The sequence below is a fragment of the Xiphophorus hellerii genome, chromosome 8, assembly GCF_003331165.1.
Source record: "Xiphophorus hellerii strain 12219 chromosome 8, Xiphophorus_hellerii-4.1, whole genome shotgun sequence".
Taxonomy (NCBI): Eukaryota; Metazoa; Chordata; class Actinopteri; order Cyprinodontiformes; family Poeciliidae; genus Xiphophorus; species Xiphophorus hellerii.
Genome location: NC_045679.1, coordinates 13,490,622 through 13,513,628, shown reverse-complemented (window position 1 = coordinate 13,513,628; position 23,007 = coordinate 13,490,622). Strand labels below are relative to the sequence as shown.

At 37.0% G+C, this 23,007-nt stretch overlaps 2 protein-coding genes across 3 annotated transcripts in view; one reads left to right on the top strand and one right to left on the bottom strand.

Annotated features, from left to right (window-relative positions):
• The window catches only part of LOC116724107 (tyrosine-protein kinase JAK2-like), a 39,872-nt gene extending 21,949 nt beyond the window's left edge, over positions 1–17,923 (bottom strand). The window contains exons 1-2 of the mRNA XM_032569475.1: positions 17,720–17,923; positions 1,853–2,105 (exon numbers count right to left, since the gene is read on the bottom strand). Of these exons, the coding sequence (XP_032425366.1) occupies positions 1,853–2,105; positions 17,720–17,908 (442 nt within the window). The 5' untranslated portion in view covers positions 17,909–17,923. The remainder of the gene's footprint in view (positions 1–1,852; positions 2,106–17,719) is intronic.
• Positions 12,763–21,626, top strand: LOC116724108 (zinc finger and BTB domain-containing protein 6-like). 2 transcript variants are annotated; one of them, XM_032569476.1, is made up of 3 exons: positions 12,763–13,144; positions 19,298–19,622; positions 20,135–21,626. In XM_032569476.1, exons 2-3 carry the CDS (start codon positions 19,314–19,316, stop codon positions 21,191–21,193), a joined length of 1,368 nt encoding a protein of 455 aa, XP_032425367.1. In that variant the 5' UTR covers positions 12,763–13,144; positions 19,298–19,313; the 3' UTR covers positions 21,194–21,626. The 2 variants fall into 2 exon arrangements, with proteins under 2 accessions (XP_032425367.1, XP_032425368.1); XM_032569477.1 differs by lacking the exon at positions 12,763–13,144 and adding an exon at positions 18,030–18,423.
• The last annotated feature ends 1,381 nt before the right edge of the window (positions 21,627–23,007 follow it).

Below are 23,007 nucleotides of genomic sequence, written 5' to 3'. Positions count from 1 at the left end.
TCTTACTGTATATGATAAGTACAGTACCACTACTGTAATGTGTAAACAGTAAATTACTGCAAATTCAAAACATACAGTAAATTACTGTAATACTATGTACTATACCCATAATGCAATGCAAACTACAGTAACTACTTGTAAAGATGTCTTATGGTAGGGTGACCAAACGTCCGTATTTCCCGGGACATGTCCGTATTTCACGTCCTGTCCCGGGCGTCCCGGGTTTTTTTTAGAAAGTGAGGAAATGTCCTGTTTTTTAAATTACCTTCATTGGACCATTATATTTACAGGCACTAGGGCACTGCGCACGGCCCTGCGTGTGACGTAATCCCTGAGCCGCGTCAGTGCGGGCAGCCCTGTTCTTAATCAGAAGATAGATAGCGTGGCTGTCAGTACGAAAACAACATACGAAAGCGCAAATGTATGTTTACCTACTATTTACAAAAGAGTTTCCCCGCTTTCAGACCCCCCCACCCCCCTCGCTACAACGTGTCCTGGTTTTCCCAACTGAAAATATGGTCACCCTATTTATGGTAGTTTTACTGGGCATTTTGTGGTATTTAACTGTAATAAATACAGCAAAGGCTAACAGTGTATGATGACCGTTGGGAATCAAATATAATTCTTACTGTATATTATAAGTACAGTACCACTACTGTAATGTGTAAACAGTAAATTACTGCAAATTCAAAACATACAGTAAGTTACTGTAATACTATGTACTATACCCATAATGCAATGCAAATTACAGTAACTACTTGTAAAGATGTCTTATGGTAGTTTTACTGGACATTTTGTGGTATTTAACTGTAGAAAATACAGCAAAGGATAACAGTGCACAGTTTCTTTGCATTCCCACCAACTAAACCATACCAGAGTTAACTTTCAAGAAAACAGACCCTCAGGTGAACCAGAGTTTGCTAGTTTGATCTGCCCCAAAGTTTGGGATGTTTCACAGTTGCCCAAATAAAGTGAAATTTTCAATTTCCCCAAATTGTTATGTGTAGAAACAAAATAGATTCATAGTTCAGATGTGGGTAAATTACACCACATAACAACACCCATAAATGTGAAATTATTGGCTGTTAGTTGCAAAATATGTCCAAGAGCAGTCAAGGTTCAAAGAAGCACTTTGAACAAAAGCCTGAATGATTGATACTTACTAATTTAATCATTACAAAACATACTAGCTCAAGCAAGGCAAAAGAGCAAAACAAGACTAATGTACAGTACCATCTATGTTTATAGCAAACAGTGTTTAATATATTGTCAATACTAGTTTGTGTTTGGGCTGGACGATATGACTGAAAAACATATCATTATATAAGCGTTTCCTATTTGCAATCTTGATAATTGTTGATACTGATATTTATTGATTTGTTGTTTGCTTTAAATATCAGAAATACTGGTGGAATGACCATACTTGTTTTATCCACAATTTTCACTACACATATTTGTTTATTGATTAAAACAAAACAACACCTTCTGATCCGATCTAAATGCTATGATGCATTTAGATCAGGTGTGGTTCCTCAGCAAGGCACACAAACACCATCAAAAGCAGAACCAAACAATCTTACAGGAACAATAAGATGTGATGTTAAAAATGAGAACACGATGTACGTAAACACTTAAAAAGTTGCTAATGCAGAACAAGAAACATGTAAACGGAGCATAGTAAGTAACTGCCTATAAACCCAAGATGATTGTTCGAGAGTGAAACGGATTGGAGTTTTTGTTTTTTTTGTGCAAAAACCATTAAAAGATTTGCTAAGTAAAGACCTAAATCAGCTAAACAAATATGACAGTTGTATAGGTTAAATCTGAGAAGTAAAATGCTAAGGGAACTCACCACAAGCTTTGGCAGCGGTGATGCACAGTTCTTCTGCTACATACTCTCCCGGTGGAAATGTGAGGGTGTCTTCTGAGCAGCTGCTCCTTTCTTCAGTCTTTCCCAAGTGGTAAAGGTGAAGAGTTAAAGTAACTGCCTTTACTTCCTGCTTGGGGTCAGGGTCAGTGGATAAGCCGTCAAGTGTTGTAGGGTTGGAAGAAAGAGGGTCCATGTCTGTCAGCAGAATAAAGGCCATGTGCTCCTTACTGAAAAACTGCAACAAAAGGAGAAATAAGTCAAAAATAAGTGAGTGAACGCAGAAGTTCCTGAAGATTATTTTATGCAGTTGAGTCAGTTTCTGGCTCACTGCTGGGCAATGAAGTTAAAAATATCATAAAACTCCTTTGCAGCAAAATCACAATCTCGATTTTATCCTTATTTCCCAAAATAAAAATCTTACATCATAGCAAATAATTCAAAGAACATATTGAACATAAGTGACTGAGCTTGAGCTATTTTCCAGGGACAAAAGGGGGAAAATCTGCTGTGTAAAGCTGGTAGACAAACCCAGAAAGATTTGCTGCTATAACTACAGCAATCGGTGGTTCTATGATATTATCTGAATGACATTAATGCAATTATATGCCTCACTTTTTATGTTTTTAATATGTAAAACAGTTTTGAAAACCATGTGTCGTTTTTCTTCAATTATACTGTACCTTAAGTTGGTTTATCTGATAAATTCCTATGAAATAAGTCCAAGTTTATGGCTGTAATATGACAAAATGTTAAAGTGTCTGCAAGCTTTTGTAAGGGACAGTACAGTGAACCCTCGTTTTTCGCGGGGGTTACGTTAAAAAAGGAAACCGTGATAGGCGAAATCCGCGAAGTAATAACCTTTATTTTTTTTACAATTATTATACAATGAAATACTCCATAATACATTGAAACCAAAGAACAAAACCTTTTAACAGGCCCAAACATTTGTTTAACAAATAAAAAGTACTGTATAGACATTTTTTTAATTAATTTTTTACAAATAACTACTGTACTGTAAAATAATAATTTTAATACGAACTGAAGGCGGATTCCCGTGCCCGAATTGCGGAGATCAGCGCCGCCCCACCGCGACCTGAGTCATTGGATTAGAACGGGAGAAAATAAAAAATGATTATGAAAAAAAACAAAGCAAAGTACAGTAGGACAAATAGTGACTCACGTGTATTTCACTGCTCTTCTGACTGAGCCGCTGCATCCTGACTCCGCTCTGTAGCGGTTTTTTTCTTCTAAAGCCTGCAGTGCAGGTGTGTTTTTTCGAGAGAAGAACATATTTATCGGTAGCTGTTGTCGCTCTTTTTTCTTCTGGGCAAAAAGATTCTTATAAACCGACATGCCACCATCGATTATGTTAAATTTGGCAAGCTGTTTTACGTACGTGTACATATTAAACCGCAACGTTGTTGACACACAGGTAGAGAAGAAGCGGGGAGACTGTTTAGCCAATCAGAATGCAGAGCACAACGCACGATGCAAATCCGCGAAGCAGCGAGACCGTGAAAGGTGAACCGCGATATAGCGAGGGTTCACTGTAGTGCTAAGTATTTTTAAATCCTCTGTTTTAGGTGACACTGACATTGCTGAGTTTGCATGGTTGGAAGCTTAAAACAAGTCTATAGAGAAGAATGAAAAAAAAAGGACAGTTCACTAATTTTTGTTGCTGTTTACACACCCAAAACGTTTATCACCAAGCCTGCAGACAGTGAGTCAGATGTGTGTTATCAGCCATGCTTGTTTGAGTTATGGATATCAGTTCAGCCACATTTTACTGCTTATCACCTCTCGGGTCCACTGGCAGCTACAAGTGCCTCCTATTCAACTGACATGAACTGGGCAATTCAATCAAAAACATGTTGAGCTTCCTTTAAAGTTACAACACTGTTCCTTGGAGAACTACAATAACTTTGACAAACTTTCAGTCTGTATCCCTTAATTCTCATAGAGCACTGCAATGCAAATTAAGTGCATCAGTGCTAGATTAAGTAAAAGCTAGATAAAGATGACGAAACATTATTTGACTATTTTATTATGTTTACATGCAGGATTCCATTGTTAGTATAGTTAGAAGTACAAATGCAATAAATTCTACCAAACAGGAAAACATTTGAAATAAAAAAAAAAAATTAACAATATGTTCTGAACAAATGACTCAACAGCGGTTTCAAAATGGGTCAGGTTAAAACAAGACAGAAAACAAAGGCACAATATAGCCACTGACAGAGGAACACAGCTCCAGCTTTAGCAGCTCTGGGTTAATGTACAATCCCCAAAATGGGTCAGGCAGGAAATCGTCATGACAAAGTTGCTCATTTCAAATAAAATTTGAATACTTTTTTTTCAAAAACAGGTATTGAAAGTGAAAGAATTGAGAATATAACCACTATAAACAGAAAAAAGATAAATTTCTAACTAGGTCTAACTTATCTAAAGTTTTATTGTTAAGATCGACCAGGAACATCATCATGATGTAGAAATTGAAATACTCTGCACACTAAGTCAAGCAGATTTTGTAGGTATAAATCTTTTCAGCTCACACCCCTCTAATAAACATTATTTAATATGCAGAAAAAGATTTATACGTTTGTGTGCACACGTTAATTCATCTGTACCCTGGTCTGCATAGTAAATTGTATTCTCTTTCGAATATGAAAGCTTCTTTTAACCATCTTCATAAAAAAAACATTGACCAAACTGTAAACAAAGAATGGAATCTTCTCAGAAGGCTTCATCGGCCATTACATTCCTGTTGCCATTTTTCCCATTTAAAAGCCTTTTTGGTACATTTCCAGGTTTTTTAATGGGAATCTCTCCTTTATATACAGTTGACCAGCTGGAGATTTTTCTTTTAACCCCTACTAATTCTTCTTTAGTCCTGTAAAACATAGCAAGGGATGGTAATTTTCTGATAACTCATTTAGTTAGTGGCTGTTGTTTTTCTCCTTTTTTGCCTTAAATGGACAGCTATCTGGTTTCTGTGTGCATAGGAGCTAAAACGTATATTATCAGACAAAAAGCAAATAAAACATAGATCATTAATATCCATATTATTGGCTCAACATTTCAAAAAAAAATAAGAAACTCAAAATTTCTACTTTTGTATACAGTATACATCAGGTATACTGACAATATTATCACTATTTCACTTCACCACAAAGGAATCTAAGTGGTTGATCCGACCCAAACTTCTGGTCCAGTTCGTATGTCCAAGGATATGTGCCCCAGTAGAGCTGCAAAATATATCAAAGACTGCAGCTTGGACATCTTGGATTCAGTATTTGACAAGTTACTATATTTAAGTGCCTTGATTTATTTCTGCTCTGCATGACAAGAATATTTTTGGCCATTTCTAATTGAGATTTTTGTGGTCTTGACGACCCACAAGCTCAGAAGAGTGTTGTAATGGTGGAAAAAATATGAGACAAGTGGTGAAAATGTGAGGTAAAACGCAGAAGTTATTTAAATATTTAACAATTATAACAAAATTGCTTGTTTTTCCGATACTTTGCAGTTGTACCCTGTATCTTCTCAAGCTAGCTATACCTTTAGTATGCCAAAAATCAAATCCAAACAATATATAAAATACTGAAGTTGTCAGGTAGAGAGCCCGCCATTAGGACCTCAGATAAGATCCTACAGCAACTGCTGAACACTCTAAAGACTTCAATGGATTTCTTTTTTTACTTTAAAATTTGTGAAAACCCATAGGGCAAAATGCCAGCAATGAATCAGTTGATTTCATTGATTTATGCTGATAAAATTATTTAATTCTATGATGTAATTTGCAAAGACTGCATAAACAAACACATGATAGAGGTTTGGCAAAGTAGAAAACAGCAACACCTCAGAAAAATGAGGCATGGTCCTGAAAGGAAAGTACCTTTGTGCTTTTCTGAGAAAAACTTGCAAGGTTCTGGTGTCCATAAGGGAAAAGCTGGCAAAGACAGTTCACACTGACTCATAGCTGAAAAGGCCAAAATATTTCTCAAGTGACATAGAAAACTCCAACAGCAACAGTTGTCAACAGTAGCAACCCAGGCAAACTATGTAAAATAATGATAGCGATTCAAATAATGCTTTTCCATCTTCTCATTAAACCTCCAATCACTTAAAAGCATCAACACCTTTGAACTCAGCCTATGTCGCTTCAAAAGGGAAATCCCCTTCAAAGACTGATATAAAAACAGAAGGAGGAGTCAACAGTAGGGGAGTGTGACGGTACTTTACACACCATCTGTATGCTACAGAGAAGCTGTGCAAAACAACCCGTCTCAAAACTGTTCACAGGCCTCACCTCAAACCAGCTGTGCTATCTGCACCATCGTAGCCAGAAGTCTTATTTGTTGTAGAAGATCAACGAGTACAAAATTTAAGATGTCAAATCATACCAAATGTAGCCCACCTTAAAACCAAATACACAACTTTGATTAGTATAGAGCAGATCGCTTTTTTAGGATGAAATATTCAATCTAAAAGGGAAACTTGTCTCACTATGTGGTGAGGAAATGTTTCTGGTTTCCATAAAAATCTCAGAAAATATAGCAAAACGTAGCTATTGGCATATAAGATCAATCTGGATGTCTTACCCTTAAAATACTAAATAAAACTTCCCATTTCCCAAGTCATGTTATTGTCTATTTCATAGCTTAGATTCTGTCACTAACCACAGACACATAACATAAACACACCCATCGCAGTGTGCTATCAGTTGAATCTCTGTACTGCATCACTTTTATACCACCAAATGACAGGATAGATCATTTAAGCTAAAGTAAACAGAAGTAACTGTTTTGGTCACTTTCAGGAATGTTGTCTAAAGTTCATATTGCCTGTTACTGGCAAGGCTCGCCTTCTTTGCTTATGCAACAGTGTATTTGTTTTAGAAAGTTTACAAGTTCCCAAGCATTTCTAGTATGTAGTTAGCCTGCACATATTTTTTTAAGCAAGAGTGATTTTGATTTCTTTAAAAGATGCATCAATCATTCATTCAGCATTTCTTTTGATCCAACCTGTTTGACAACAGCAGATAAAATATCAAAAAATCTTTTTTTTCCAGTCTGTAGAGACAACAAAAAAAAAATCATAAAAGCATTTTATAAGTTTAGTACAGGAAAAAGCTAAATGTAAAATCAAAGTTTAACAAAATAAATGCTCCAAAGAAAGTTAAATCAATGTAAAGAGAAAATTAAGACCGAACTGTGCATAAATTAGATCAAGCCTACCTTGGTAAAATCAACAAATAGCCATTTCAATATAGCACCAACCGCACATATTTTAAGTGCTTTGGTTGTAATTGAGGCTATGGGTGAACACAAATGACACACACTGTGACTAAAAGCAATTAAGCAGTCAGCGCTTAGCGGAAAATTTTATGCAACATAAATTGAGGTAGAGTCAAATGTTTGCAAAGGTCAGTAGACAGAAAATTGTTGTGCATATAAACGTAGTTATTAATACATCATGGACTTATTTATCCCAAATGCCTATGGGTTCATCGAGTAAAAAAAAAAGAAAAACTCACTCATTAAAACTGTGCTCATAATATAAAAGAAGTATATAGAAGATGCGGTGATTTGTCAAACATTCAATCGTGCCTGGTTGTAACTAACACTAACAGTCTTTATAACACTTATACTGAATCTGATCAACTGACACAAGCATGAGCTGCAGCTGTAACTAAATCTGAATTTATCCTAGATGTTCTTATTTTTCATAACTGAAATGTTATATTGATTTGTCACTGATTTGACAACTGAATATCCACCCTCTCTACAATTCAGGTTTTTCTTACGCCTCAAATGTCCATTTGGCAACAGGAAACTGTTGGCCTAATCCTGTCATATTTCAGAAGACCAGAGCATACATAAATTATTACATTCTCACACAATTGACTTTTTTTGTAATTTTTTTCTATTTTCTTAGTGTAGAAACATTTTGTCTCCTTTCAAAGGCGAAAACAGGATATGGGTTACTTTTTTCTTCGAAAAATATGCTTGCGTAAAAGTCACAGGACATTTGTGGTGCTATGTGCTTTGAAACTAAAATGAAGGCAAAGGACGTAAGTAATAAAAGACAAACACTTTGTGACACACCAAACATTTTCATTCTAAGACTGTTTTTTTTGCCCTCATCTTATACAAAAGCCCCCACAACAGTCTTATTTATTAACTATGTCCACATTAAACACTCTGATTGGCCAAAAAGTGCAATATAACTTTAAAATGCTTTAGTTACACTTTATTACAATACAATCAAAACAGAACTGCACAAAAAGTATTCAGGTGTGAGGATAAAAATTGTACTGCAGCTATTGGGAGTCCTTATAAACAACTAAAAGCTTGTTCTACGAGAAGTGTTAAGAATGACAAGAATTGTAGAGATGCTGATTTTATTATAAACAAATTTTAAAATAAAATAATTATTTCTTTTCTTATTTGTTTTAATTTCTTGCCTTTTTCCGTAGTGTATAAATTTTTTTTCAGCACATACACATCTTCAACAAAGGTGCTGGGGATATTTGCCATTTGGCAAACAAAAAAATCGTCATACCTGAATAACTTTGGCAAAACTTTTCACATTACATCATCAATGAAAAACATACAGAACAAACCACAGAATAAAGCCATGAAAGTAAGACGGGTGTGCAGGAGTTTCCTTTTCCTGCACGTGTTCATACTTGTTTTCACACATTGCTTACTATGGTTTTAAATCAAAGTGAAAGCATTGCTCTGTTAATAGTTAAAACAAAACATTATGGAAAATCAGCTTTTTGAAATACCTTGATCAAAAACCAATTAAGTTCATTCTGAAATTATTTGATATAGATTTTTAACTCACTCCTGGCAGTGTCGGACAAACTGTTCAACATTACCAAACAGGAGTTTTAATCACCCAGGCTTACATGACAATAACTGAACATCTTCCAGGCAAAACTTTGCCGTGTCTTCTTGTTCCATTTTAAACCTGTCAACCCCCTTTTTTGTAATTGCACCAGCTGACAGAGCAGTTCGCTGTTCTGACCTGAATAAAACTGTAAGACATGATTTTAGATGCACCAAGAATGTACTTTCCCCTCAATCATGACTGTCACCAATTGTTTTCTTCCAGTAAAACCCAAAATGAAAACTGAAGTCTCTTTGTCAAATGAATCAACCCTGCCTACATACAAGTGAAACACTACATCAGAAGAAGAAAAGCACATATGTGCTGGAGAAACAATAACTCCAGCACAGATTGATGTGATGAATGTATACTTACTGTATCCTCCAAGAGGTCCCTCTAACAGATTATAGAGTCAGAATAAGAGTTCATATTAGTGTTATTTGTCAAAACTGATTCAAATGTTGCAAACTTTAAAGCTTTAACACACATAACCAGAATAAAGAGACATTCTCAGGACATCTGAACTGGAAACAGTTTGTTCTGAAGAGAAATAGACGAGCCAACTTCTGAAATTAATCATCTATATAGAACATCACTCCAATCAAATAAGAGCATTGTTTAGCAATATGACTCAGGTTTTCGCTTCAAATGTCTGAAACTGCCAATTATTTTATAAGAAAAGCAAAAACGTTTGTCAAAACCGCTTAAAGACTTTACAAAAAAGCAAGATTCTTTGAAAATAAAATATTAAATCATAAAATGCATGTCTTTTGCACAGTTTTAGTTCACATAGAAAAGGAAGAGAGCATTTCTATAAGGTCTTCATCTGCAAATGGATAATTCCTACCCAGATGAAAACATGTGAACTCTCTGTGATCCTTCTGGGACACATTTCCCTCATTTTGATATGCTTGCAATGTTCTCTTGAAGGTCTCCCAAGCCATTATAGAGATTGAATGAGAATATCTCCAGATCTGGGGTAAGTAGTAGCAAAGGCTCAACTAGAATGACCACAGAAATGCTGAGAATGCAAACAGAGCAGCATAAAACTGACAAATAACATGCTGAGATGATCAAAGATGAAAAAAAGCTGTTATGTAGGATATTTTTTTGTCCACAGAGAACTGAAGAAGCTGATGTATTATAATGATTAATATTTCAATGACTTTCAGCATGACTACAAGTAGGACATTTAGGACAAACTCAAAGTATGTACCACAAGGCAAATTATTAAAGAGTCAGCCGACGGAAGACGCGAATAGGAAAGATGATGAAATGGAGACGTTTTCTGTTAAATGGAGATTAAATAGGTTGCAACTAATTTTATAAGGCTTTTAATAGCTAAAAAGAAAATAAACAGACAATAACAAAACTCCAGAGATCATCTCCTTCCTAATACACCACCTGAACATCATCACATTCCCCCAATTTACTGACTTTGTTAATCATTTAGCACAATAATCTTTCATTGGCACCCAAACAACTCTATTATTACTAAATCAGCCACTTTAATTCATTCATAATTTTTTTTCATTTTGCAGTTTTGATCATTTTGTGGAATTTCATCCCATTGCATCGTTGGTACAGACAACTGATTTCCTCAGGATGTTTTGTACTGACTATGAATCAACTCACACCTGCCAAGGGGCCATTTCACTTTTTTTTTTTTAACAATTTGGATTACTTTTTGGTTGCTTTGGCTGAATGTTTTAGGTAATTGTCCATTTGCATTATGAAACGCCATAAACATATCAATCTGTTTGACTACATTTAACTGCATTTGAACACCTCAGAACTCAATCGACTGTTTCTGTACTATAATCATTACCACTAAACATTAGTGTCTCAGCGCCACTGACAGCAATAAAACCCCAAGCCATATTTTACAAATAATGTGGTATGCTTTTTATCAGGAGATGCTCTCTGCCTTCTTCATACTTTTTTTCTTGCCATCATTTTGGTAGAGGTTGATCTTGGTTTTGTCTGTCCAAAGAATGTTCTTCCAGAGCTGTGCTAACTTCTTTAGATGTTTTTGGCAAAATCCAATCTAGCTTATTTTATTCTTGAGGCTGATGAGTGGCTTGCACCGTGATCTGAACCCTCTGTTTGCTTTCATGCAGTCTTCTTTTTATAGTAGACTTGGTATGTTGGTATGCCTACCTCCTAAAGAGTGTTGCTCATCTGGTTGACTGTTGTGACGGAGGTTTCTGGAAATTATTCTGCAATCATCCATGTTGTCCTCCATGGACATCCAAGTCATTCAGTGCTTTCTTACTTTATCAGGATGTACCAGGCGTTGAATTTTTCCACTTCTAATGTTGCAGCAATCTCTCAAATATGTTTTTGTTGTTGTTTTTGCAGCTTAGCAAACATAGTTTGTTTCACCTGCATGTAGAGCTCCTTTATCAGCATGTTGTCAGCAAAATCTTCCAAATGCGAACACTACACCTCAAATCAACTCCAGGCCTTTAATCAGCTTAATTGATAATGGCACGACAAAGGAACTGCCCACACCTACTCATGAAAAAGCCTTTGAGTCAATTGTTTAATTACATTTTGAGCTTTAAAAAGAAGATGGCACATGTTAAGGAGCTGAAACTCCTAAAACTTTCATCCAATTTTGAATGTGGATACCAGGAGAGTCTGAGCATTAAACCCAGGCCCATTATATAAGTATGAGTGAAATGTTAAGGTAAACAGAAATCTGGCAAGCCTGTCAGTGTCCAGATATATAAACCTAACAATTTATAATACATATAACAAAACCAAGATAAGAACCAATGAGACATTACACAGGAGGAAGAGGTTATGAAGTCAACCACTGAAATTCAAAAAGTAAGTGAAATGACATGGACAGGTGATTCTAAAGGTTATAAAATGTGTATGACCAATGCATTGTGGAGACGATCTCATATGAAAATACGTATGATCTAATTCCGCCTCAAAACTTAAAATAAGTGCATTTTTCTGATTTAGTATTCTTCTACCAATTTAGCACATCTCATTTGGGAATTTCCAACAACGTATAAAGGGCATAAAATGAGATGTATAAGTGATGAATGCACATTAAACTTCATTTAAATTTGGAAATGAACAAATATAGCAATACAAAACAACTGAGCTGTTCGCTGCAGAGTTTTTAAGCTGCTAAAGAAAGACTAATTTCCTTACTTTCAGACTTATGATGTCAGAGCATATTACCACAACAGTTTTTGACCAAGCAGTTGTATGCATTAAACATTATACTAAATGTTGTTTAGTAGTAAAGCAAAAGTGTTAGTGTGTAGTACATGTCTACACAACTGATGTCAATGCGTGCATATTGCTCTGTCACAGTTTTTCAACTTAAAAGTACAATATTTAACAGTAAAAAGCATGAACTTTGTATTACTTGACTGTTCCAACCACTAAAAAAAGATAAACATTTAACAAATTTGCTAGACGTTTTATGACAATATCTCAAATAAATGCATCAGCATTTTTTTTTTTTTGGTAATTTAGGGGGTTAAAACATTTCTCAGCTTTCAATGTAAATTCAGGGACATAATTAATTATTAGCGAGGTTCGGTTTTTAAAACGCTGCCGCTGTCTAGATCGATCAGAGTCAATCGTTTGTTTTGACATGCTAGTTTAGACATTTTGCATTTGTACCGACTACTTGTGCAAATTATAACACAACCTCATGAATTCAGTTATATCTGAGTAAGTATTTTTGGATCAGTTTTTACCCTGACGGATGATCATACGACGACCGTATGACCTTGAACAACACAGCCCTTGAACAATACAGAAAATTAAGTGTTTTGCAATTCTCTCTTCAGTTGATGAGGCTTATCTAATTGGTTTGCCAACATTTTCACCCGCAAAACGGACAATCAAGTTACAGAAACAACAACAAAACAGCGTTTTTACACCTCAACTGAGAAGCCAATAAGCAAACAGTGAAGAAGGATGGTTATAGCGTAACACATGCATTATAACGACCAAACTCTTACCCAGCTTGCTGCACTGTGTTGCTGCTCTGAGTTTCCTCAAATGAACTCTGGTCGGCGTAAAGTCCAGCTCTCGACTCCCCATTAGCTAGCTATGCTACAATCCCCAGTCGTCGACAGCCGCTCCGTTAATTTGTCCCCGGCTGCCATTCTGTCGCTCCCCGTATCTCTTCCTCCACCTTGTTCACTCGGCGGAAGGTGGTTTTTTTTTTTTTATTACGACTTGCTGCGTTCTTCGAAGTAAGAAACAACAACAAAATAACATGAACCCAAGCGTACAACCTCTGATAGTTACTCCCGTCTACTGCTTTGACTCCGTCCGTCAGCGGGGAAGCAGACTGCGCTGTGACGAGGATGGTTTGGGCGGAGCAGGACGACAGGTCAAGTAAGTTGCTTCTGGGTACGTTTAATCCACAGTCAACTAAATCCCTCACATTCAAATTTATCCTCGGACAACAAACCAACTTTTTATTTGATCACAAAAAGCGCTTTTTTTTAATCCTCAGATGGACGGGGTTGCCGATAACTGTACTCGTGTAAGAAAAAAAAAAAAAAAGAGGTGGAATACATTTACTCGGTTACATGTACTTGAGTAACTTTCTTTTATAAGTATAATACATACTGTTTACTTTATGTTCACCTGACCTCCAAATGGCGCAGCAGATAGAAAATAACATTCAATAACATTCACAGCAAGAAGTCCCTCTTGCTTGTAAACATGTCTGCTTGTGGTGCATTTTTGGTTATATTCATGACAATATAGTAAAAATGGAAAGTATTAAGGCTACTTCTAACATTACAATGCAGTCAAAAATATTACTCAAGGAAATGTAAATAATTTCTTACCACCTCCGAAAATAATAACACAAGCATGCATGTTCAAAGCTCACTTTTTTCCAGCATTAAAACCTTTGAATTCAGTTTGATGATATAACTGTGTTTGAACAAACACCGATGTCAAGATAAATTTTATGTGTTCTTCTAGTGCTCCAAATGCCACTCAGGCAGATAAGAAATAACATTAACAACTTTGTGGGTTTACAGGAAATCTCCATGGTACTCTGTGGGTGTGTGGTTTATGCTAAATTAAAATGTTCAGTTAAGTAACTGGATATGGGTGGAGTAGCTATTATGTAGCGTTACTTAAGAAAGTATTACACAAACAAAATTATCACAAAATGAAAGGAAAATGACACATAGTTTTCACAAGCTTGCACCAACACAAATCTGAAAAGTGTGGTGTGTGTTTTCTCCAGCTCTTGAGTCAGCACTTTTTAGAATCCCTTTTCCTCCCATCTTGAGACTGATTTTTTATATTTTTTTTATTGCAGAATCCCTGAAGCTCTGTCAGATTTAACATTTTTAAGAGAAGTGTTTTATTTTGGTCTGGAATTCAAATGTGTCCAAGATGAGGAACGCACAATTTTAGGAAGATATGAATTTATGATGACATTCTTGGATGCAACCTCTGCTGTCCCATAGCCATTTAAAATGTTGGTAACCATTTAGTTTCCAGGGTAGGAGTGTAGGACACCTCAAAGCACATCAGTCTCATATCAGTTAATATATTTTTGATGATCATTGTTGATTATGATACCATATGTTGTGCAGATCTCTAGTTGTGAACCTCCACCCCAGTCTCAGGTGCTTTGCAGCTTCCAGCAGGTTTTCTTCCACAGTTGCCCTGCATCATTTATTTCCATCCATCTTCCCATCAACTTTGATCACCTTGATCACTGTGTGATGTTGACAACAAGATTCTGTTATAGGGAAGATGTTCTTAGGGTGATATACTGTGTGAGTTTTCCCTGCACAACACTTCCTGTCCTGTCTTTTTCTATATTTTTGGAGCCTTTCTTTGCTCATCCTCCCAATCTACAAATTATGGATCTGGTCAGCCAGTCTCTCAATGCAATTGATCACATTTTCTCAACGAGAAGACTGGGCACAGGAGAGCCCTCTTGTCCTACGGGGACACACCCCGACGGGTACACCCTGGATTTATTCATGATAACAGGATTTCTGCTGTTTGGAGCTTGCGAATTCCTGGCTTATCGAGAAATTTGTGACGGACTTGGCCAGACTTGGCCGAACGAGCGAACACTCAGACTGTTGGTGTGGACAGAGACGCAAGTTGGATGTGAGTCTTGCTGAGACTCTCAGTCCAGCTGAGGACTCCAAAACTCACTTATGGGATGGAATCGATCTTGGAGAAGTTGCTAGTTTCGACTCAGTGGAATGACCAAACTAATCTGGATAATTGGGATGTATTGGAGAGACTTTAGGGAAGATTGAAATTTATAATCTACCCGACCTAAGACATTCTGTATCTGAATTGGCTTTCCCAGTGTTGCTTTGGAAGGGCTGCATATTTCCAATCTCCTTGAAGATATGTAAACATAACGCTCCTTCCCACTTCACCCCCTCCTGTTATCCATACAGCTGTGGAGCTGAGCGCTCCCAAGGACATCATGCCTTGATAACAACATCTTTATCGGACTTCTGCCGGGAGGCTGAGCAACGTGGTTTCCTGGCTCTGTGATGTCACCGCCTTCTCTCGTCTTTGTTTTGTCTGAATGTTGCCTTATGTGTCCTTTCCTCTTTTTTATTTTATTTTGTTAGAAACTGTGGAGTACTCACTTTTAACCCAGAAAAGGAATTAGAACGAACTTAGAATCCAGAAAAAAAATCTTCCAGAACAGGAACATTTAGTTTTTTATTATTACTTAGAAACTGTGGAGTACTCATTACTTTTACTAATGTAGAGCACACTTAGAAAGCCCAGAGAATACTTATACTTGTCTAGTACCCCAGACGTCCAGAGGATACTTACTTACACTTATTTAGCAACCCAGAACAGGGATTAGAACTTGGAACCCAGAAAAACTATCTTAGCAACTACTTTTTAGACTCCTATTCTTCCAAACCAGAAAAGGAATTAGACCAGCGGATACTTACTTATACTTATCTTCTAACCCTGAATAGGAGTATCTAGTTTATTTACCTTGGATCAACATTATTAGCTTTTTCCTCTTTTGCTCTTTCCTTTGGTTTGTTATTTTGTTTGTATTTCCTATTAATTCCTTTAAAGCCCTTTGTATTGCCTTGTTGATGAAATTGTGCTATATAAATAAAATTACCTTTGACCTTTTTTGCATCAAAAAAAGATTTCTCATTTTCAGAAAGCATGTGATAACAGCAGACAGGAAGCACAACCCAGTCTTAGCGACCATCTGCAATACTTAAATCCGCAATGTTGAAAATTGGGACATGAGTGACCTTAAGACAATGGATGTGTGAGCTGGCAAATCTACAGCAGCTATATAATGCCAAGAAGCTAATATAGACCAAAATCTTTGTGTTTTTGATATATTTTATTATTTATGCCACTAAGAATCAAGGCAGCTCTGCAGGCAGCAGGGTGTCCAACCAGTACTGACAAGGCATACCAAATAAAGTGGCCACTGAGTGTAGATCTCATAAAAGTCATAAAATTCTGACGCATATTAATACATTTTGATAACCATTCTTTTCGGTTATGTGACGCTTGAGAAACTTTCAGAATAAAAAATCATTCATAGTTCTCTCAAATTCATTTGAAAGCTTCAACATGTTCCTCAATTTCCACAAAATGAACCAAATAAAATTTCAGTACCTGTAAAGGTGGTAACTTTAGACATGATCATCACCATATGCTTGACAATCATGCATTTGTGATGAATAATTAAAAGTAATTTCTGTATGTCTGAATGAATACAGACATGTTCAGGTGTTCGTAAAAGAATGCTGTGCTGATCTCGTTTCCACAATAATCTCTACAGGTTACTCCCACATTGCCTCTGCAGCTCCATCCTATTGCTGTTATCACATATATCTTTATGTATTTGAAACTCACAAGCTGAGTCAAAATTTCAGGGTGAATATAAAGTTCTCTTATCTTGAGCAGAGAGCAGTTCACTAATGATTTCTACGTTTTGGGAGAACATTTTCTCTCAGATTCAATGTTTGAACATTGTCCACCATCAGTTTTGCTTCTTTTACTTGTTTGCGTTTTTTTTTCTGAAATAAAGCACTCATACCTTATGCTTGATGTTTGAATATCTAATGAGTCCATAACAGGACCTTTTGTAAGAATATTCTCAATCTTTTAAATGATCAAGACATTTTCATGTCTGAGGGTTAACTCTGCTTCTTACTGTGTCTGAAAGGATTCATCAGTGGCAACTTACAAAAACATTTAGATAATAAATCAAAACGTTAATGCAGTTCAGGTGTGTCCAAAAATTATCCCAAGTCTACTCAGTCAAGTTTGTATTTGTGACCTTGACCCAAAAATGAAGGTCACAAATGGTCCAGATGTACAACATTTGGTGGCTGAATCCTCTGCTTCTGTTTATATGACACATGTAGACCCACATCCTCTAACTAATTTCAACCATATCTTGACAGGAAGCTGAAGTACATTTTGACATTTACCACAGATACTTTGCATCGACTTTGCTAAAGAATTCACATGAATTAAAAAAAATTGACAAAAGATCAGGTTTGTTCAGGTGTTCATAAAAGAATGCTGTGCTGATCTCGTTTCTAACAGGCCAAAAAGGGACTTGACTGCAAGAAGAAGGAACAGAGAATTAATTTATTAACTAAGTTGATGGGGCAAAACCTAAAATTTTGTAAAGGAGATTTTTTCAGAATTCACCAAAGGTCAAATTAACCGACAACTGACAAGCTGGGACCATTACAAAGATTCAGTGAACTTGCAAAAACATAAAAAGGAAGCCTTGCTGAAAACTAATTGAGAGAAACGGAAACTTAGACCTGTTGTGTGACTAAGGTATAACTAATACTAAAGCCACCGCAAATAAACAAGTGGACATCTCCAACCAGATAAGACAGAAAGTAAAGATGACCAGGGAGGAGTAGCAGTTATCAAAAGGGGAAAAAAAAGTTTTGTTACCTGTTTCTGATGAGAACATCCAAAACCAAAGCATATGCAGATCTGAAACTTTTCTTTAAAGCCAACTGTTTTTATCAGTGACTTCAAAAATTTGGCCTCTGACTTCACTCTGCCTGGTTGTAGGGAGTCTGTCCTGCACAAAATGAACTCACCGAGTGGAGAACATTGGTTCCATGACATCTCACTCATCCTTTGGAACCCAAGCAGCTCTGTCTGTCCACAACCACAGGGTAAAACTAAAATCCTCTGGGACCAGTTTCTGCTCCATGAAGACCATAATAGAGAGGAGTGTGGCTAAAGTTTCAACTCAACGTTTTGAGTAGCAGTCTGAAGGGAATGAGTGGATGTGATAAGTATATTGCTGAGCAATACCACCACCATACGGTTAATTTTGGGTATTGCACGCCTTCTCTTGCTGGTCGGCTGTGGCCTACTCAAAGCACTGAAAGAGTTAAGGATTTCAGAGTCGCTCAGAATCTCTGAGTCTGCAGTACAGAGCAGAAGGATCGCAGAGTCAGGCAGACTTCTCAGAGATGGGAGATTATTCTTTTCCTCATGCATGCAGCGACTATTAGCAACAATTTCCAGTTATTATTTTCTTAAGTGCATAAAATCTGAAAAAAGTAATTTAGTTCCTTTTTCTACCAATAAAGTTGAAGAAGAGTCATTTTGTTTACTATATCTGGATTACCCTGCAGAACAAGGTGGGGCTGCTTCTTTAAATCCTTGTGCCTGATAATTGTATTTGCCTTTTTCTTTAATCATATGAACCATAACTACTGTATAACTGAAATTCAATTACACACACTTAAAATAGCTTTTAACTACTACTTTTGTAAAAAATATCTTTTGTGCAATAATCCAAAACAATGTGTTGCATAGTTGTGGGGAAGAAAGAGCATAATACATGGTTTTTAATTCTTTTTAAAAATGCAATTCTTATAATTGCTTTATGAACTTGTATTACACTAAGCAAGCGATTGCAAACCTACCAAGACATAACCACCCAGACAGTAAAATATGAGTGAATCTACATTAAAATATGGTATGGCTGAAATATTAAATCCATTTTAAAGCTTTGATATAATACAAAAAGTGATTGGTGACTTACATGTTGAATCAATGTTAGCTTTTCAACCGTAACTGATACTTTATCAATTTTGACTCAACCATCATCTAAATTTGGATCTACATGCACATATTTGTTTATTTTATTTTGAATCAATGTTATGAATCAATATTGATTCAACCAACATCTTAATGGCAATAGACCTAAACTGAAAGTCCGGTAAAGCAGAACTTTAATCAAAAAAGCAACCCAGAGGCCTTTTAGTAACTCTGGGGGAACTGCAGTAATCCTCACACTTTGGAACATGAAGGGAAAGTTCCAAGGCACGAGAAAGTCGCAAATATGTCTCTGGTCAGATGAAACTAACATTAATTTTTTTAGGATTACATCCAAAACACTATATGACTAAAATCTACCCTGCAAATACCTCTGAATACACCATCACTATTGTAAAATAATGGTGATGCCATCATTGGAAAATAAAATTGTGATCTAACTATTCGCTCTAGATAAAGGAAGATCATCATGTCAAGCTCCTGTGACACTCTGTACTTCAGTCTGCCTGCCCATGGGAGCTCTGTCCTGCACAAGATGAATGCTCTAAGAGAAGACCGTCGGTTCTGTGACATCACGCTCATCTTCAGAAGCCAAAACTCCTCTGCGGAACAGTGTGTCCACTTCCACGGACACAGGGTGGTGCTTGCAGCATCCTCTGATTTCTTCCGTGATCAGTTCCTGCTCTATGAAGACCAGGCAGAGATGAGTGTGGCTGCAGTTTCCAGTGTGAGAGTGGCGAAGACGCTGCTGCTGTCCTGCTACACTGGACTTCTTGAGGTGCAGTACTCAGTAAGCAGAGATGCAGTCATGGAAAAAAAGTTTGTCTCATTTGTAGAAGCGCCTTTAGAAGTAATAGCTTCTATAGGCATGACTTTATCAGTCTGCGGTTTTGAGGTAGAAGAACTTTGGCAAACTCCCTTTCAAATAACATCGTGTCACTGCTTGTTTGTCCATTTGGATTTCATTGAACAGTGTGTTTGATTCAGTTTCTGCAAGTTGCACAGCAAAAAAGTCCTCCAGCCCAAACAATACTCCCTCCACACCTTATAACAGTGTTTTAAGTGTCTTCAACACACAGTCCCCAAGGCTTTCTTTCAACAGGAACAAGGAAAGCAGTCATACTTGATGAGCTCCTATTATTGTTTATTGACCTTATCCTCTGCTTGGTGAAACATAGAGGCTTCCTTTTGCTGTTAAAGGCTTTTCTTTATCAGAGGCAGGTAATCTCACCAGAATTGATAATGGTATGCAATTAATGTTTGTTTTTCCTTCTTTTTTTTCCTATTTAGGTACCTTTGGCAGAACTGGTCAGTTACCTGAGCACAGCCAGCATCCTCCAGATGAGCGAGGTGGTAGAGAAATGCAGTCAAGCTGTGTTGCAGTTCCTTAAACCCATTATGTTTTCCAATAAACCTCCAAGTTGCTCCAAGGAAACTGAAAACCAGCAGCCAGAGAGAAGCTGGCTATGTTCCAGTTTTGAAAATCGGAGGGAAAAGGATGTGGCCCAGCCCAGCACCAGCATCCAGGAAGATAAGACAAAGGAGGAAGGAGTGGTTCTTGGTCCGGCAATGGATGGGGTCAGCCAAGAATCTAAGGTGGATAATGAAAATACATATGTGACTATAGAAGACATGAAGTTTGTGAAACCTAAATTGGAGTCATCAGAGGATCAAAAATTTGAGCTTGACACTTTGAAGTCAGAGCAAGGTGTGAAAAACCCCACAGCAGCTCTCAAGGATGAAGTTTTTCAAGACCACATTTCGTTCCCAGGTTTAGAGATTAGAAGTGCTGCAGATCACGTAAACCTGGTGGACATCTCCCAAAAACAACACGAGCAAGTAGGACATGAAGAAAACCAAGATAAAAAAATGTATGCACACAAAGGCCAACTGGAACATGGTGGAGACCTGATAGATTCCAAAATATCTAACCTCTCCGAGGCACAGTCGACAAAGACTGGTGAAGATGTACTAATAGGGGCTTCACACAGCGTCCTAGTTGAGAGACCCTACCTGTGCAGAAAGTGTGACAAAATCTTCCAGCACCTTGAGAACTACATGGGCCACCTGAAGGAACACAGACAGTATTCCTGTTTGGTCTGTGGGGAGGGCTTTTCCCAGAAGAGCAAACTGACCCGGCACATACATGTTCATCCTGATGTCAAGCCCTTCAGGTGTCCACTGTGCCATGAAACGTTCATCCAAAAGGGTTGGCTGCAAGAACACCTCAACCTGCACACAGGGCACAGGCATAGTCTGAACCCAGCAAACAAGTCAGATTTTACAGGCCTAAAGGGAGAGAAAAATGGCCTGACAGATGTGCTGGAGAAGGGTGGAGGAGCAAGTTAGGATTAAAATGTGATCATTGCTGTTTGTTCTGACTGCTTATATCTTTTCTTTTTGGTCTTTTTTGGAAATCTGGTCCCAACTTCAATCGTAGAAAAACATGCACATGCAAAAAGACAGATTTTTTTTGAGGGACTGAAAAAAAAAAATCTGTAAAATGTTATATAAGACTCCAAAGATGAAAAGAGTGTGTGCCTCATATCTCAGAGGTTTTTCTAAGCTAGATATCTTTGGTCAAGGTTATTTTCATTTAGTTGTGAATTCGTTTGGTGTTCGAAATGAGCAGGATTGCCTATTGGCTCTGTGATTGATGTCTCAGAATATTTTATTCACTCAATATGCACATTCCTAAATTATGTTGTTTAAATTCAAATACATTGCACACCATTCATTTGTGCATGTTCTACTAATAAAGCTTGATGAGCTCTTTACTGTCTTTTGTTATATTTTTTAATTTAAATGAAAATGTTTCACTTTTTAATCATTGTAAAATGGAGTAAATGTACAAACTGTGTGATTACGTTTTTATACAGGTCTGTTGTAGCTGTTTTATTCTTTTATTAAGGGTGTTGGGAGGAGGGAGGTTCATCACAGCAGATAGACTGCAGCTCCAACGAGAGGAGGAGTTGTTGGGTGGCGCATGGTGGGATCAATTCCTTTTGCGTGCTACCTCGGGATATTAATGGATTTCTCAAACATGCATAAAAGAAACAAATCAATACTCCGGGTATGTTTTTGATGAGGGAATATAAATAAATACGTTTTTCACCATTTAACTTGGCTTGGGAAGACGAAGCCCCAAGAATCCGCCTCCCTGAGTCTCACTTCAACTTGAATTTAGAGTGGAGATTATTTAACCACACAGCCGTTTTTAAATTGCTGATATGCCAAGTAAAACTGGAGTTATGCTAAAATGATTTAGCTATCTCTTTTTTCCAGACTATCAGAGGAATGTTAAAGACAGTGCTATCCTGAGAGTATGAAAGCAAATGTGCTGTTACTAAGAAAATAAATATATACAGTACAGACCAAAAGTTTGGACACACCTTTTAATTCAATGAGTTTCCTTTGTTTTCATGACTATTGACATTGTAGATTCACACTGAAGGCATCAAAACTATGAATAACACATGTGGAAATATGCACTAAACAAAAAAGTGTAAAACAACTGAAAATATGCCTTATATTCTAGTTTCTTCAAAGTAGCAACCTTTTGCTGTGATTACTGCTTTGCACACACTCTACATTTTCTTGATGAGCTTCAAGAGGTAGTCACCTGAAATGGTTTTCACTTCATAGGTGTGCCCTGTCAAGTTAATAAGTGGGATTTCTTGCCTTATAAATAGTAATGAAAATAAAGAAAACCCATTGAATTAGAAAGGTGTGTCCAAACTTTTGGTCTGTACTGTATATTCCATTTAGAAAATAAATGGACGGAGGAAAGTTACGCAAATAACGCGAAATGATGAGAAGCGGGAAAGGGATTAGCGGCGCGAAAGGAGTAGCGGGAAAAACAGTGAGATGGCGAAATTGGCGGAAAGTTTTGATATTGGAGCGAAACAATTTGTAATTTGTTTCCAGTTTAGTGATTTTTTGTTTTGCACATAAGGAATGATGTGCAAAACACCCAGCAGACAGTGGCGCTCTTGTTTTTAGCTGCATGAGGAAGAGGGAAAACTCGCAGCCGGAGTCTTGAGACAGACAGAGGGCATTTCGATGATGATGTGGCGGATAGATAATTAGTTTTGGAAACATGAAGAGTTAAAGTGCGGTCCTGGAAGGCTCAGAGGCAGGTATCCGGAGATCCATGCAGAGGA

Excerpts from the sequence above, each read along its gene's own strand:
- LOC116724108 (XM_032569476.1), top strand. The coding sequence starts at position 19,314 with ATGTCAAGCTCCTGTGACACTCTGTACTTCAGTCTGCCTGCCCATGGG. Across the intron at positions 19,623-20,134 it reads GCTACACTGGACTTCTTGAG|GTACCTTTGGCAGAACTGGT; the intron begins GTGCAGTACTCA and ends TTTCCTATTTAG.